The 18,548-nt window shown below is 44.7% G+C and overlaps 1 protein-coding gene across 2 annotated transcripts in view; it reads right to left on the reverse strand.

The window, feature by feature from the left end:
• The window catches only part of ZCCHC8 (zinc finger CCHC-type containing 8), a 99,165-nt gene that overhangs the window by 20,474 nt on the left and 60,143 nt on the right, over positions 1-18,548 (reverse strand). For both annotated transcript variants that reach the window (XM_077293158.1, XM_077293157.1), the window contains exons 7-8: positions 12,135-12,206; positions 11,803-11,863 (exon numbers count right to left, since the gene is read on the reverse strand). In XM_077293158.1, coding sequence (XP_077149273.1) covers positions 11,803-11,863; positions 12,135-12,206 — 133 coding nt within the window. The remainder of the gene's footprint in view (positions 1-11,802; positions 11,864-12,134; positions 12,207-18,548) is intronic.

Consider the following 18,548-nt stretch of genomic DNA (forward strand, 5'->3'; position numbering starts at 1 on the left):
GGGTTGAGGTGCAAAGGTTTCATCATATGCTTGAAGCAATGGAACACCCACTGGAAGAAAATATTAATCTGAGGAATGCCAAGAAAAAGAATGGAAAAGGCAGAAAACTGTCACTTAAGGAAGGAGAGGCTTAGTCCAATCCTGACTCGTGAAATGAGAAACGAGAGAAGCCCATTTCAGACAGACAAATGGAAGAATGATTGTCCAGTGAAGAAAACGTAAGTGCTACCATGAGTCCTGCACCATACCAACAGTAAGTATCCTGAGACCTTTCATGTGTGGGATTTCTTTTCATCCAAGGATGTGGGCTACCTCTCAATTTTGCATGAGAACACACAAACAAATGGCATCTAAATAGTGCGCACTATGGGAGGCCTATTATACTGTATGGACCGAAATAGGGGGTCCATTATACTGTATGGAGCACTACGGGAGGCCCATTATACTGTGTGGAGGGCTGTGTTGGGATTACAGTTGGAGAATCCTATGGTGATAGGGGTCACAATTTGTCAGAGATTGAGGGAGGATGGTGTACAATAGGGTAATCATACAATGCGTGTGGAAGGTACTGTGGAGGAATTCACTGGGATTACCATACTGTGTATGCGAGCACTTTTGTTGACATCATAGTTTATCTGCATTATTCAATGTTTTTTTATCCTTTATTATATCATATTTAAAATTAGGCCACTGGGCCATATGCTTTTCAGTGCTCTTACCCAACACCACATTATCATAATATTTCATATTAAGATCTATTAATTAAAATGTACCTTATTTGATAAGAAAAAACTACAATTGTAGACTTTTTTTTAAATATTAAGGTTGGCCCCTGACTTTGTCCAAGCTTTTAATTTTGGCCTTTGTGTATTTGAGTGTGACATCCCTAATCTAGGAGATAAAGTATCTTCCTGGACAGAAGTAGGTACTGTAATTCATAGTGAAAAGAGGTGATGGCCTAGCACAGGGTGCCTACCATAACCTAGAGGAAGTGTCCGAAAGGTACTGATAGGTCTAGAGGAATCTGTAGCAGCAAGGTGTCTACTAATGGTGTACAGAAGCAACAGAGACCCTGAGAAGTGTTGCAGCACGGGCATAGAAGCAAGGGAGAGACAGGACAGAGGCATAGTCTCTATACAGTATAAAGAAAAGAACAACAACTGCTTGCTTCGGGTCAGGAATAGAGATGAGCAAATTTTATCAGGTAAAGGCTTATTCAGCAAGCTACAGCGCTTATCGAAAAGGCTGCAGAGGGAACCCGGCTTCCTGGATTGCTGAGGCTCTCCAAGCATGTGTTGCAACTATCACACAGCCGCGACACATGCAGCTGCGGAGAATAACAGCTGGAGCGATCCAGGAAGCCGGGTTCCCTCTGCAGGTTATTCGGTAAGCCCTATAGCTTGCTAAATAAGCCCTGACCTGATCAAATTTGCTCATCTAGTCAGGAACAGGCAGGAGGTAACAGCTGACAGATGGATGATTGGAGAGATCATGGAGACAAATAATACACGTCGATTGCTTCCCTGTCAGCTATGAATCTACAGGTTGAAAGAGACATCTTTCTGTCAATCATATGCTGAATCCATTCAGGACACTGAGAATAGCCATGAAGAGATGAGTTCTCAAGAGTTTATTAATACAGAGGATTTCACCTTTCAAAAGAGATGTAGAATCTGCAACTTTACAAAGAAATGGTCCAAATCACATTACTGCATCTTCAATCATAATACCCCTTGGACATGTCACATTTAGGGTATGTGCACACGTCCGGATTTCTTGCAGAAATTTCCTGAAGAAAACCGGAAATTTTCTGCAAGAAATCCGCAATTATTTTTTTTGCGTTTTTTTTCGCTTTTTTTTTTTAGCATTCTGCAAGCGTAATTAGCTTGCAGAATGCTAAAGTTTTCCAAGCGATCTGTAGCATCGCTTGGAAAACTGACTGACAGGTTGGTCACACTTGTCAAACATAGCGTTTGACAAGTGTGACCAACTTTTTACTATAGATGCTGCTTTTGCAGCATCTATAGTAAAAGATAGAATGTTTAAAAATAAAAAAAATAAAAAAAATGCTTATACTCACCCGCAGACAGCTGATCTCCTCACCGGCGTCCGTTCCGTATAGCTGGTGTGTGCGCGCAGGACCTTCCATGACGTCGCGGTCACATGACCGGTCTCGACCAATCACAAGACGGCGACGTCATCGGCAGGTCCTTCACCGCACACCAGCTACAGGAACCGAAGCGACAGCGTGCAGTGGAGGCGGGAAGACATCGAAGGTGAGTATATGACTTTTTTATTTTAATTCTTTTTTTTTTACCAATTATATGGTGCCCAGTGCGTGGAGGAGAGTCTCCTCTCCTCCACCCTGGGTACCAACCGCACATAATCTGCTTACTTCCCGCATGGTGTGCACAGCCCCGTGCGGGAAGTAAGCAGATCAATGGACTCCCAGGTGTGCGGAATCCCCTGCAATTCCGCATTTTAATGAACATGTTGCTTTTTTTTTCCGCGATGCGATTTTTTCGCGGAAAAAAAGGCTACGTTTGCACAAAAAATGCGGAATACAATGAAAATAATGGGAGGCATATGTAAGCGTTTTTTTCGCGTTATCACGTTTTTATAGCGAAAAAACGCGGAAAAAACACGAAAAATACTGAACGTGTGCACATGGCCTAAAGCCCTGAAAAATTTAAAGTGAAGCCAACCACAAAATTCATTATCAGTTTAATGGCTGCCAGTCATCTCAAGATATTGATAATTTGATTGAAAATATCCAAGCTGCTAATGTTTATTTAATGGAAGAGTTTTCAATGCTTTATTTTCATCCCATGAAGTCTATAACCTGCAATAACCAGCGATCGACCAAACCGCTGCATGACCAGCTCTATCCTCGCCTATTGTATTCTCACCCATCCCTTGTAGATTGTCAGCCCTCACGGGCAGGGTCCCCTCTCCTCCTGTACCAGTTATGACTTGTATTGCTTAAGATTATTGTACTTGTTTTTATTATGTATACCCCTCCTTACATGTAAAGTGCCATGGAATAAATGGTGTAATAATAATAATAATAATAATAAATGTTGCCATATTCAATCTAATCTATTAACTCAGAAAGCAAATCGCCTGCGTGAACCCATGATCGCAACTGAGGAAATTACTTCTAAAGCAACTCCAGAGACATTCATTAAGGATATATTAACCCCTTCACCCCCGGAGCTTTTTCCGTTTTTTTTTCGTTTTTCGCTCCCCACCTTCCCAGAGCCATAACTTTTTTATTTTTCCGTCAATTTGGCCATGTGAGGGCTTATTTTTTGCGGGACGAGTTGTACTTTTGAACGACGTCATTGGTTTTACCATGTCGTGTACTAGAAAATGGGAAAAAAATTCCAAGTGCGGTGAAATTGCAAAAAAAGTGCAATCCCACACTTGTTTTTTGCTTGGCTTTTTTGCTAGGTTCACTAAATGCTAAAACTAACCTGCCATTATGATTCTCCAGGTCATTACGAGTTCATAGACACCTAACATGACTAGGTTATTTTTTACCTAAGTGGTGAAAAAAAATTCCAAACTTTGCTAAAAAAATAAAAAATTGCGCCATTTTCCGATACTCGTAGCGTCTCCATTTTTCATGATCTGGGGTCGGTTGAGGGCTCATTATTTGCGTGCCGAGACGGCGTTTTTAATTATACCATTTCGGTGTAGATATGTTCTTTTGATCGCCCGTTATTGCATTTTAATGCAATGTCGCGGCGACCAAAAAAAAACGTAATTCTGGCGTTTCGATTTTTTTTCTCGTTACGCCGTTTAGCGATCAGGTTGATGCTTTTTTTTTATTGATAGATCGGGCGATTCTGAACGCGGCGATACCAAATATGTGTAGATTTGATTTTTTTTTTTATTGATTTATTTTGATTGGGGCGAAAGGGGGGGGTGATTTAAACTTATGTTTTTTTTATTTTTAAAATTTTTTTTTATTTTTTACTTTTGCCATGCTTCAGTAGCCTCCATGGGAGGCTAGAAGCTGGCACAACGCTAACGGCTTTGCTATGTAGCAGCGATCATAAGATCGCTGCTACACAGCAGAATTGCAGGTGTGCTGTGAGCGCCGACCACAGGGGGGCGCTCACAGCAGGCCGGCATCAGTAACCATAGAGGTCTCAAGGACCTCTATGGTTACCTTCCTGATGCATCGCCAACCCCCGATCATGTGACGGGGTCGGCGATGATGTCATTTCCGGCCGCCCGGCCAGATGCGGTAGTTAAATGCCGCTGTCTGCGTTTGACAGCGGCATTTAACTAGTTAATAGGTGCGGGCAGATTGCGATTCTGCCCGCGCCTATTGCGGGCACATGTCAGCTGTTCAAAACAGCTGACATGTCCCGGCTTTGATGCGGGCTCACCGCGGAGCCCTGCATCAAAGCAGGGGAGCCGACATCGGACGGAATAGTACGTCCGATGTCGATCAGGGGTCAATGGAAGTCAAGATCTCTCTTCAAAAAAGTCCAGATGCACATAGTTCAGTTACCTGTTCTGAAATTTCAAAAATGAAATTAAGAAAATCGACAAGGTTAAGATTTTCTTAAACACAAAACCATGCTGAGATTGTAAACTCAATTAATCGTTATTCTAAACACTCTTTCGGTGATTACTTTGTATCTCCATTCATACTGCACCCACACACACAAATGATACACCATTTGAAAGGTAAACTTGCCCCCTTCAGCAAGAAAATAGCCAAACAAACCACACATCCACGATATGATCACAAAATACAGTTTAAACATTAATTTTCATAAACCTGCAGTAAGGAAAAATGACCTGCAGGTGGCACCACACTACCACAAAGCTGCTTACAGACATCAAACAAATCCAAACAGATTGCACACTTCTCTGCAGGTGAGTCACATATGCAAATACCTGCTTATTCTATTGGAAACATGCATTGCCTATTGTACATTTCAAGCTGCTTTTGGAGCGCAAACCTGACATTGTTTATAGGTTTGGAATTACTTTGAATGATGACTAGGAAGAGGCGTATAAAAAAAAAAGCAGGCTTTGAGGCAGGCCAACACGAACGAGACGTCCCAGATCTCTTCAGACACCATCTCAGCGAATTACATTTGGTGATTAATGATGCAGAATGGAAGGAATGCTTGCAAGAGGCTGCTCAACACCAAATGCCATCCCAGTTGAGATGCCTTTTTGCATTTATCTGCATTTTCTCTAAATCTTGCAATGTACCTCAGTTGTGGGTAACATTCAGACACGCCTTAGCAGAAGATTTTCAAAGACAACACCCACCAGATGAATCCTACAACCGTGCTCTCCTACAACTGCAAGACATTTACAAACAACACGGCACAAACTGTCAACAATTTAATTTGCCACAGCCAGTTTACGTACAACAGCCAAGCGAGATGTACAATGTTGACGAGTGCAAAAACAGAGAAGAGTCGTACAGCAAACTCAAAGCAGAGCAGGCAGCGATAGCAAATGAGGGGTTACACGCCGTGAGGAAAAAAAAACAAAAAAAAACCTTCCCTACTGTTACTTCATCGATGGACCTGGAGGATCATGAAAAACATTTCTCTACAAGACGTTATGTCACATATTACGAGGTGAACAAAGGGTCGTCTTGCCAGTTGCATGGACAGGCATTGCTGCAAATCTTCTATCAGGAGGCCAAACATCACATTCCATATTTAAGTTGCCAGTCCCCATCCTCATTTAAAATTCTACAAAATGGTCACAGTGAGAGCAAGTGGGCTGCAAAAGGAAGTTAAATGGGGGTAAGAGCAGACAATTGCCCTGCAAAAATAAATGTAAATAGGGAAATAACTTAAAGGGGTTCTGTCACCATAGCAATCATTTGTAAGTAGGAAGTAAATGAATAACAAAAATTTTAAAGAGTGCCATCACAGAGACTGAGGCTAGCTACTTCCAGTCCAGTTAAAAATTTCATCCACAGATCATGGTGAAGAGTACCCCCACAGAAACATCTTACAAATTTCATTTACAGACCATGGGGCAGAGTATCCCACAGCTCCAAAATGTCTTCTCCAGTAGCATATGTTCCAAATGCCGTTGATGAAAAGCTTGTAGTATGATCTTGGATCGAGCTGGCGGTCCACAGTAAAGCTTGCTACCGGCAGTCCAGTTAAAAATTGCACCCATAGAGCATGTTTTGAAATTTATCCCACAGGAGCTGATTGCAAATTTCACACCCTAACAATGGCCCACAGTACCCCCACATGCAGGGTTTGAGTACACACAGCAGCTTTTGGCAAACTATTCCCACAGATATGGGTTCCAGAATACACAGAGCTATTTTGGCACAGTACTATGACAGACCAGGTTGCCTAAGAGTAGAATTAATTTTTTTTTTACATCACTCCCACCGACTCAGTAGAAAATTCTAAACCGTTTTGGGTACGCTGGGTAGGATCACAGAGACAGATGCAGAGTACACTGTTTTTTGTAAAACTGCACATACGCAAAACTCAATATGGTCCCTCTTTACAGTGGCGTTCTATTCCTACACTAAGCAGAGTAGAAATAAAGAAGATTCTTGAACCAGGAGGAACAAGTCCAAGTGGTGTAGGAGGTGGATATGGTGGCATAGATTGAAGAGGCGGAGGAGGGAGGTAAACAACACAGTTTGTATTTTTATTTGTACAGGAGGCCCCCAAATGAAACAAATGGCAAATAGAGACTGGCTAGGTGCGGCTGTTATAGTTGTCTAGTAATCCAAAAGGTATGGAATGTCATGTGGGATCCACGCATAGTTCATTTTAAGTAATGTTAGGTTACCCATGTTGGATAAGGACAGGCGGATACACCCGTCTATGAGGCCTCCCCTGTCGAGCTTGCCACACATTCCAACAGTACACTTGCTGCAGCGCAGGTCAACACCTCAAAAACATAAAGGGCAAGCTCATTCCATGTCTCCAATTTGGAGACTCAGAAGTTAAATGGGGCAGACTTATCTGTTAGTACGTAGAGACGTGTGGACAGGTAGTCTTCCACCAAGCTGTTGTAACACTGCCTCCTGCTAATACGGATGTTGTGGCGTGCGCAAAGTTTTTCCACATTTCAGCCATGCTAACCCTGCCTTCCGAGGTGCTGGCGGTGCCCCAGCTGCATTGACAACTTGCTCCTCCACCATGTTTGTTCCACTGAGCCACTGCTGTCAGGTAGGATAGTCATTAGTAGTTTTTCTACCAGCGTGTGCTTGTATTCATGTATTTTTGCGATCACTATTCAGTGACGAAAGTAATTATGGTACGTTGTCCTTGTAGCGGGGATCCATCAGAGTGGCCACCCAGTAATCTGTGCTGGTAATATAGGCAACTCTGCTGACATTCTGCAGGAACTGCAGCATGTATAGGCTCATGTGTGCCAGGCTGCCCAGAGACAAGGACAAGCTGTCCTCGGTGGGAGGCATTATCGTCTGGGTACGCAGTATCCCCACCAGCCACACTCCAGTGATGCCTGTGAAATGATCAGAGTGCCACCCTGCTGTGAAAAACAGTTGTTCCTTCTCCACCACCACAACAACATCCTCATCATAAGCTGACTCCTGCCTGTACAGTTGGGTACCTAGCCAATGTTGGAACAGTAACCCACCTTTTGCAGCCATGTGTGGACCACAAGCCTGATAATGGTGTGAATTGGCTCTGATCCTCCTCTTCCTGTGTCACCACCTCATCCATCATGGCCTGAATTGGTTTTTTTTTTTTTTAAGGCAGGCACAGAGGTGGTATAGTAACACTGATGATGCAGTCATCAGCGCTGGCTATATTGGTGGTAATATTTGAAGCAGCGCAACACGTCCCACACGTCCCAAATGGATGCCCAGTTATTGGTGAAGTGGTGTTGTTCTGCAGAGCAACTTAGCTGTGCTTGCTGCAGTTTAAACTCCACTGTTGCTTGCAGTCTCTCCAGCATTTGCAAGTTGGAGTTTCACCTTGCTGGTACTTCGCATATCAGTCAAGGAGCAGGAAGGCTGAAGTGTCGCTGCAGCGCAGACAGCTGAGCAGAGGCAGGCTGAATGTGCGCACACACTGCCCGCATTTTCAGCAGCAGCTCTGACATGTGTGGGTAGTTTTTTTTAGGAAGCTCTGCCACACCAAGTTTAGTACATGTGCTAGGCAAGGGATGTGTGTCAAACCAGCTAGGCCCAGAGCTGCTATGAGATTTTTGACTGTTATCGCACACCACCAGGTCGGGCAAGAAGTTCACCAGCAGCAACCACTCATCTATTTGCCATTTGATCCCAGTCCACAACTGCTGCGCGTTGAGAAATTTGTCCCCCAGAGGAGTTTATGTACAGCCTGCTGTGGTATTCCCCTGGCTGTGCTCAAGTTGGTGGTACAGGTCTTCCTGTAACCGAATGAGGAGGCGGTGGAAGAAGAGTAATGAGGAGGAGGGAACCTGGACATAAACATCCAGCAATACTAGGTGGTGGTAGAACATGAGGTAGAACAGCTTCCGCCTCTGCTCCAGCCGCCAGTACATTTACCCAGTAGGCAATTAGTGAGCTGTAACATCTCTGGCCATGCTTACTGGTCCACGTGTCGGTGGTTATGTGGACCTTGCCACTAATGGTGTTGTGCAATGCACACTTGATTTGGTCCACAGCATGTTTGTGTAGGGCAGGTATGGCCAGCCTGGAAACAACGTACTGCAGACAGCCACCAACATTTATTTTTTTAAACTGTGACTCCACCAGCCAGAAAGGCAGCATTTCAAAGGCCAGTAATTTTGAAATGCAGTCATTCAGGGCCAGGGCTCATGGGTGGCTAAGTTAGCATCTCCTCTTTCTCTCTAGGATTTGGGGGATGGAAAGCTGAACAATGAGGTGGTGTTGAGATGCTCGGTGACACTGGTGGTGGTGATGCTGTCACATCCTCTAAATGGAGGGAGGCAGATGGCCCTGTTGATCGTGAGGAAGAGGCTGAGCCTGCAGCAGAAGGGGCAGGAGAAGGCTCAGATTTGTCATGGTTTTTAAAGAGTATACTCCACTGCGGCTTGTGCTTGAAATGCAGATGCCTCATCATACAGGTGGTGCTCAGGTTCAGAACATGTATGCCTCACTTAAGTATCTGATGGCACAGAGTGCAAACCACCTGTCACTTGTCAGCATTACATTCCCTGAAGAAATGACGTGACAGGATGCTCTTTTGAGCAGTCTTTGGTGTGCTTAAAGGGAACCTATCACCCCATTTTTTAAAGATTAGATAAAAATAGTGTGAAATAGGGGCAGAGCTGGGCTTTACATTAGTGCCTTTTTGGTGCCTTTACACCCCAGTTAGGCTGCCGAAATACCTTTGTGAAGTGGCCGTTTTGTCCTGTCACTCAAGTTGGTCAGGTCGGATGGGCGTGGTCACAGCGCTGTTTCTCCCCCAGATCAGGCTCATCATTACGTTGGTGGCGTAGTGGTGTGCGCATGTCCAAAGAGAAGATCCACTGCCCAGGAGATTCAAAACAGCGCGGTCTACGCTATTCGCCGTTTACCGGTGGGCGCGCGTGCGCAGATGGAGCGCTCTGCTGCCCGGGGCTTCAGGAAAATGGCCGCCGCGATCTCCATCTGCGCACGCGCGGAATCCCGCGGCCATTTTCCTGAAGCCCCGGGCAGAAGAGCGCTCCATCTGCGCACGCGCGGCCACAGGAAAGATGGCCGCGCCCACCGGTAAACGGCGAATAGCGTAGACCGCGCTGTTTTAAATCTCCTGGGCAGTGGATCTTCTCTTTGGACATGCGCACACCACTACGCCACCAACGTAATGATGAGCCTGATCTGGGGGAGAAACAGCGCTGTGACCACGCCCATCCGACCTGACCAACTTGAGTGACAGGACAAAACGGCCACTTCACAAAGGTATTTCGGCAGCCTAACGGGGGTGTAAAGGCACCAAAAAGGCACTAATGTAAAGCCCAGCTCTGCCCCTATTTCACACTATTTTTATCTAATTTTTAAAAAACGGGGTGATAGGTTCCCTTTAAAGAATCAGCATGGTGGGCAGTAGCGGCCGATGTACTAGCTAGGGGCTGCCCACTATGACTCTGCACCCTGCTCCCTCTTTTGCGGTGATGTTATGGCAGCATGGCCACTTCCTCCTCTTCTGAACTGCGCACATCACTAGGATAGCCTCCGCCCCATGTGGGGTCTAGGACCTCATCATCCCCCGCATCATCTTACACCGACTCATTAACCCGGCCCTGCTTGACAGTCTGCACACTGCATGAAGACGCTGCAGCTGGCAACTGGATCAGGAAAATTGATTATAACTATCATTTTGAACCACTTGGATTACAATATGCGGTAAACTGGATTACAATATGGGTCAGTTCCGGTCACTACCTTGGATCTCAACTGGATTATAACAATGATTTTACAGTCTGTACTATTACCATTGGCAACCGGATTACAAACAAACCATAATTCCTTTTTTCCCCCCTTATCCTTCAACCTGAAAACAATCCAAGATTTTCATCAGGTCTGCAAACTCATATCCAAACGCCACTCAGACACCCCCCCCCACTCTAGGTCGATGGGGTACACCTCGATCACGAACAGTGTCCATATACAACATCAAGTTACTTCTAATGTACCATATGTGTCTTACTTGTTTTTCTGTCTATCAGCACTTAACTCATATTAAAGGACTAAGCTATAATTTTAAGTACAGTAACTTACATGTTAATTTTAAAAGCAGTTATTTGTACACGTCTCCTCTTTGCCCATTTTCATGGGGCTCACTTTTTTCCTTTGTGCCCTTTCCTCCACCCCTATTAAAATCTTGCCAACTTTCCTACCAATGAAAAAGACCTGGGAGTATGGGTGGATGACAAACTCATATTTAGTGGCAGCTGCTACAAAGGCAAATAAAATAATGGGATGCATTAAAAGAGGCACAGATGCTCATGAGGAGAACATAATTTTACCTCTATACAAGTCACTTGTGCGACCACACTTAGAATACTGTGTACAGTTCTGGTCTCCGGTGTATAAGAAAGACATGGCTGAACAAGAGCGGGTGCAGAGAAGAGCGACCAAGGTTATTAGAGGACTGGGGGGGGGGGGGGGGGGGGGTCTGCAATACCAAGATAGATTATTACACTTGGGGCTATTTAGTTTGGAAAAACGAAGGCTAAGGGGTGATCTTATGTTAATGTATAAATATATGTGGGGACAGTACAAAGACTTTTCTGATGGTCTTTTTAATCATAGACCTGAGACAGGGACAAGGGAGGATCCTCTACGTCTGGAGGAAAGAAGGTTTAAGCATAATCACAGACGCGGATTCTTTACTGTAAGAGCAGCAAGACTATGGAACTCTCTGCCATATGATGTTGTAATGAGTGATTCATTACTTAAATTTAAGAGGGGACTGGATGCCTTTCTTGAAGAGTATATTGTTACAGGTTATATATACTAGATTCCTTGTTAGGGTGTTGATCCAGGGAACTAGTCTAATTGCCGTATGTGGAGTCGGGAAGGAATTTTTTTCCCCCAATGTGGAGCTTACTCTTTGCCACATGTTTTTTTTTTGCCTTCCTCTGGATCAACATGTTAGGGCATGTTAGGTTAGGCTATGGGGTTGAACTAGATGGACTAAAAGTCTTCCTTCAACCTTAATAACTGTTACTATGTTACCTCCTTCACTTCCCTCCCGTACCTTTTAGGCTTATATTGTTTAATGTTTGTGACTCCCTTTAAAATGTTATTAAAATACCAATAAAAATATTTGAATAATAATTACTTTTCCCACCCAAAAGGACGAAACAAAAAAAACTTACTTTTGGACAATCCCTCAGTTGATGTTCCTCTGAACCACAATTGAAGCAGCATGGTTTGGGCCTGTAATAAATTAAAACAGTTTTGAGTAGCAAAATAATATTGCTCTGTCCCATTCCCTAATATAATTATTTTTTTGTAAAACTATGGCTTTGCCAAAGTGCAGAATCTTATATGCTCTACATTTTTTAAACAGTTTATATCTCTTTATTCTAGAAATGTGGAAACATATTGAGATCTACAGACAGTGCTCAAGAAATTAATGTTTTTGTTTTTTCTTAAAGTTAAAAAATAATTACCAGCAACTAGGAAATTTTAGAAAATATATACAAACCTTTTTGTTTTTACTTGTACTTGCACTTCTTGGCCATCTAGAGACAAAATCTGCCCAAAGACTTGCGGATATCTTTATTAAAATATTAAGGATTAAATAAAAAAAAAAAAAAAAAAAAAAGAGTCCTTTGACTGACAACCATTCTGTAACTAGAGCAGACAACTCTTGTCCTGACGAATCTCAAAGATTTAAAGGGAACCTGTCACCAGACTCAGCCGATAAGAGTGAGCACAGGCCTAAATTTAGTTTTTGATTGTGAAGTGCTTGTTGGGTTTGGCAGCTGTCTACCTCCTAGATTAAAAGGCTATCCTGCAGGAAGATTATCTTGCTGAGAAAATCTTCTTTACAATTTGCTCATTTAAAGTGAACCTGTCACCAGATCTGGACGATAAGAGATAATGGACATCACCTTTCAGGGCTGATATACGGCATTCTATAATACTGTATATCTGCCCCCAACCTGACCTGTAAGAAAAGAAAAATAACTTATTATACTCACCAGCAGGGCAGTTGAGTTCGATGGGCATCACTGGTCTTGTTCCGGCACCTCAATTCTTCTTGCGATGCTGCCCTCCTGCTTGCTTAAAGTGGATGACGAGTCTCCCCTGCACCGTGCTCCTGCGCAGGCGTACTTCTCTGCCCTGTAGTGCGCAGGTGCTGGGAAAGGTCAAAGAGCCCCGGCGCATTGAAGTAATTTGCTCTGACCGCAACAGGGCAGAGAAGTACGTCTGCACAGGAGCGCAGTGCCGAGGAAACTGGATGATGAAGAGACCTGTCACCAGTTTTGTGGAATAGCAGAATAGCTTCCGGACTCCATATAAAAAGCCCCTAAATGCCAGAAAAGCAGAATCCCCCCTCAAGTGACCTCAGTTTGGAAATTACACCCCATTGGGAATTTATCTACAGCTGTAGTGATGATTTTGACTCTATGGGTGTTTTCCAGGAACAAGCAGTAGTTGATGTTGCTGACTGAAAATTGCAAACTGCCATTGTAGTGACCAGTATGTTGCAGTCACCAGTACGTTATGCCCAGCCCGTGCTTCTGGAGATATGCACCAGTAAATTTGGCGGGCTCTCATCACTACAGAAATGCCAAACATATGGGCGCTATATGTGGTTTGGACACACTGGGGCTCAGAAGGGAGAGAGGCATTTGGATTTGGCAGCGCAGAATGTCTTTTAGGGGGTGAGGAGCCATAACGCGTTTCCAGAGCCATTGTACTAACAGTAACGTGGAAGCCCCTATATTTCCGTTAACAGACCTGAGTGGGTATTTGCTTTTTTCGTGGATTGAGTTGAAGCTTTTACTGGGAACATTTTACATAACGTTTGGGATCACATTTATCCGACGCTCTACACTGAGCAATTACTTTGGGCTTTCCATCTAAATCTATGAGTGACGTGATTCAGATGAAGTCCCTGAGGGATCCATTCAGTATAATGAGGCAGCAGAGTTATCCTGGACTCCGTCTGGCTGCAGTGTCCTTTTCAGAGGTGCACAAAACTGGCGGACTGCTCTTTTATGTATGACTAAAAAGACGGACACCGCCGGATCACAGGTCCTATAGTGTCCACAGTGCCTCCATCTGCCACATAGGGAATCTTCCACCTGAATCACGTATTTCAGAGATTTAAAGGAAACCCCAGTGTAAACACAGAGCACAGGAAAAACTTGCGCCGAGCCTTACTGTGATCTTTGGGAGACAGAATGGAAAAAAAAAAAAAAAATCAACAGCAGGTGAAGAATTGATTTTTATTTATTTTTTATGTCGTTTCTTGTGCGTTATAAGTGATAAGGTGACTTTATTCTTCAGGTCGGTGCGATTACAGTGTTACCAGATTTAAATCGGGTTTTTATGTTTGGCAGTTGTCACACTAAAAAACGCTTTTATTGCAAAAACAAGTGTTTGCATCAACATATTTTGAGAGCTACAATTTTTTCCATATTTCGGCCAACAGAGTCATGTGAGGGCTTGTTTTTTGCAGGTCGAGCCAACGTTTTTATTGGTACCATTTTTGGGCACATGATATTTTTTGATCGCTTTCTATTCTGATTTTTGTGAGACAATGATCAAACACCAGGAATTCAGGAATTGGTTTAAGTTTTTTCTTAATTTAAATTTATTTTTTTTAAACTGCGGTTCCGCATGTGGTAAAATCATTTATATTGTTGTTTTTTTTGCCGCTTTTTCACAATAAAAATTATTATATAGAAAAAAAAATATTGTTTTTGCATCGCTTTATCTGGAGAATGACTTTTTTTATTTTTCCACTGTTGGAGCTGTATGGCAGCTTATTTTTTTGCAGGACAAGATTATGCTTTCATCGCTACCATTTTGAAAACCATGATGAAAAAAGCAAAGGCTTTTGCTCCGTAATTTTTATTTTTTTTACGGAGTGCACTGAAGGAGTTAAAAAGTGTGACAGTTAAATAGGTCGGCTTGCTCCAAACGCGGCGATTACAAATGTGTACTTTTTTGTTTTTACAAAAATATATGTATTTGTTGGTTTAATATTTACTCTTATTTTGAGATTTTTTTAATAGTTTTAAAACATTTTTTCACTTTTTTTTTTTTTCATACTTAGTCCCTGTATGGGACTTCAATTTTTATTTCTCTGATCACGGGTCTCATACAATGCAGGCTGAGTCTAACAAGCCACTGCAGCAGGCAGACCTGGAAGTCATCACGTGACCTATGCAATCAGATCTCATCACAGGGGGTGGGGGTGTAGGACGTCAGAGGAGAGAACAGCAATGGTCTCCCTGGGCTATCTTCTAAATGCCGCGATCGAGGCATCTAGAAGATAGCAAAGGGTTTTCATTGGGGTCTGATCTAAATCAGGTCCCGATGAAGTCACCTGTCAGAGCCATCACTATGCTGGGGGTCCTCACTGGGGGGTCCTGAGCGCTGCCAGACCAGCGACCACTTATATAAACATCGGCACTGCACAGAGCCCAGCAAGCGCCGACATTTAGCTACCGTGGGCGGTCGGGAAGCGGTTAAAGCGAAGTGTGGCTTATTTAAATTTTTTGTTTGCAAAATTGCATGAATGTGCCTGCATGTATTAAAGTGCTGAGTGGCATTTTCATAATGCATCAGGTAACTACTTTCAGAAAATAAATCTGAGGGTTTATTATCAATTTATTTTGTAATTTTGATTTTACATTTGTACAGGTCAAAAAAAGGAAAAAAGAAAAAAATCTTGTGGCTACCAGAGCCACAAAACAGCCGTAAATCCTTTTCTCTGAGCCACATTGTGGACACAGGACGGTGGGTGTATGCTGCTGCCACTAGGAGGCTGACACTAAGTGAATACAAAAAAGGTTAGCTCCTCTTCTGCAGTATACACCACCCTCTGGCTCTAGACAGAACAAGTTCAGTGACCAAGCAGTAGGAGATTATAATCACTAACAATAGGTACAACATGTCAAACCAGAAAACAAAAAAAAAGCCGTCAGGCCAACAGGGTGGGTGATGTGTCCCCCAATGAGTGGCTCGGAGAAAAGGATTTTACGGTGAGTACACAAAAATCCATTTCTTCTTCGCTACATTGGGGGACACAGAACCGTGGGATGTCCTAAAGAAGTCCCTGGGAGAGGAAATAGCATAACGGAGTAAACCCCACGTACCCGCTGCCTGCAGAATTCATCTGCCCAGACCCGCATCTGCTGAGGCCAGAGTATGTACATTGTAATGCTTTGAGAAAGTGTGCAGGATAGACTAGGTCGTTGCCTTGCAAACCTGTTCTGCTGATGCTTGATGCTGAATTGCCCACGAAGCACCTACCGACCGAGTGGAGTGTGCCTTGATCCCCGCTGGAGTAGGTATTCCTCTGACAAGGTGAATAGCCGAGCGAATCCACCTGGCTATTGTTGACTTTGCAGCGGCCAATCCCTTCTGGTGGCCCTCTGGGAGGATGAACAGCGCATCTGTCTGCTGAAAAGAGGCTGTTCTCGAAACATACCTTCTGAGAGCTCTCACGAGATCCAAAGTGTGAAGAGCTTTCTCCACACGGTGCATCGGAGCCGGGCAGAAAGAGGGTAGGACGATGTCCTTGTAAAGATGAAAAGACAAGACCTTTGGTAGGAAGGGCAAGGACAGCCTGAGAGCCACCTTGTCTTGATGAAAGGTCAAAAAGGGAGCTCAGCAGGACAGAGCAGCCAACTCCGAAACGCTTCTGATTGATGTTACTGCAACTAAGACGGTGACCTTCCATGAGAGGTGAGAGAGACGTCCTGTAATGGTTCGAAAGAAGATTCCTGTAGGACACCTAGAACCAAGTTAAGGTCCCAGGCGTCTAAGGGTGCTCTGTAGGGAGGTACCACGTGGGAGACTCCCTGAAAGAAAGTTCTCACCTGCGGTTTGGAAGCGATCTTACGCTGAAACAAGACGGACAAGACTGAGACCTGCTCCTTAAAGGGAGCCCGATGCCAGGCTGGACTGAAGAAATTCCAAAATGGTGGTAATAGAGAAAACCAGGAGGCTGACCTCGGCCTCTACACCAATCAAAAAAGGTTATCCAGATCCAATGATAGAGGAGTCACGACACCGGCTTCCGAGCATTAATCATGGTATAAACTACCTCCTGGGAGAAACCAGCTTGGGTTAGAATCCAGGATTCAACGACCAAGCAGTCAAACACAGGGCCCCTGAGTTCTGGGGGTAAATCAGGCACTGAGAAAGCAGGTCCGGTCGATCTGGTAGTCGCCAGCGGGGTGTCTGCAGCCATTCGCACTAATTCTGCGTACCACGCCCAGTATGGCCAGTCTGGAGCAACTAGGATTACCGGAACCCCCTCTGCTTTGATCTTCCCAATGACCTTCAGAAGCAAGTAGGGAAGGCGAAACTGGCTCCATGGAAGAATGAGCGCGTCTATCCCGATAACTCTCGGGTCCCAGGACCAAGCTACAAACTCGGGCACCTTGGCATTGAACCATGATGCCATCAGGTACACATCCGGGGTCCCCCAGCGAAGACAGATCTGTTAGAAAATCTCCAGATGGAGTGACTACTCTCCCGCGGCCAGGCCTCGACGGCTAAGGAAGTCTGCAGCCCAGTTTTCCATGCCCAGAATATGAACCGCCGAGATAACAGAATGGTTCCTTTCAGCCCAACGAAGAATGTGTTTCACCTCGCACTTTGCCGTGGGTGCCCCCTTGATGATTGATGTAAGCCACAGCCGTGGCATTGTCTTGAATTTGGATGAGATGGCCTGTCAGGAGATGATGGAACAGCCTCAGGGACAGCCGAATCGCATGGATCTCCAGGACATTAATGGGAAGATGTGACTCCAGAGGAGACCAACGCCCCTGAGCCGTGTGATGACGGACGACTGCTCCCCAACCCAGAAGGCTGGCGTCGGTAGTGACCACATGCCAATTGACTGGGAGGATTTCCCTTGGAGTTAAGACCAAAACATCGACCACCTGAGTGCCTGTTTGACCCGCGGGGGAAGCCGGCAAGGACGATCGAAAGGGGCTCCTGTCCCATGTGTCCAAAAGCACATGTTGTAGGTGACATAGATGCAGCTGAGTGAATGGAACCACTTCCATTGCAGCCACCATTTTCCCTAGGACCCTCATGCCAAAGCAGATGGAACGAGGAGATGAATGACAAAGTGCTGGGGCCCCCTACTGAAGGGCAAAGACCTTGTCCTGAGGGAGAAGCACCAACCCTCGGGAAGTGTCCAGGATCAGAAAGGAAATCCGCAGGGCTGGGACTGGAGAAGATTTGCTCAGGTTTATCAACCAGCCTAGCTGAGAAGGAGTATCCAAAGAAACGTGGAGGAACTCCTCTGAGGATTGGAAGGATGATCCCTTGATCAAGAGGTCGTCTAGGTAGTGCAAGACGACCAAACCCAGAGAGTGTAGAATGGACATGATGGCCGCCATGACCTTTGTTAACACCCTGGGGGCGGTAGCAAGGCCGAAGGGCAAAGCTGTGAATTGATAATGTTCTTCGCTAACGGCGAAGCACAGGAACCTTTGGTGAGAAGGAAAGATTGGGATGTGAAGATAGGCATCCCGAATATCGATGGAGGCCAGGAACTCCCCTTGCTCCATTAAGATGACGGAACGGAGAGACTCCTTCCTGAAATGTCAGACTGACAATTTTGTTCAGGAGCTTTAGGTCCAGGATGGGCCTGACTGTACCATCCTTTTTGGGACTACAAACAGATTAGAATAGAACCCCTCGAACCTTTCATTTACCGGAACCGGGGTAATGACGCCGTCCTGGCGGAGTGACTCAATGGCTTGGTTAACGAACTGAGCCCTGGTTCCCGCTTTGGAGGGGACGAGAGGCAAAGAACCAAGTTGGGGGATGGAAAGCAAATTCTATTTTGTATCCGGAGGACACCAGATCTCTGACCCATTCGTCTTGGACGACGGCAAGCCAGACATTGCAAAAATGG

This window comes from Ranitomeya variabilis, chromosome 1 (genome assembly GCF_051348905.1).
Source record: "Ranitomeya variabilis isolate aRanVar5 chromosome 1, aRanVar5.hap1, whole genome shotgun sequence".
Classification (NCBI taxonomy): Eukaryota; Metazoa; Chordata; class Amphibia; order Anura; family Dendrobatidae; genus Ranitomeya; species Ranitomeya variabilis.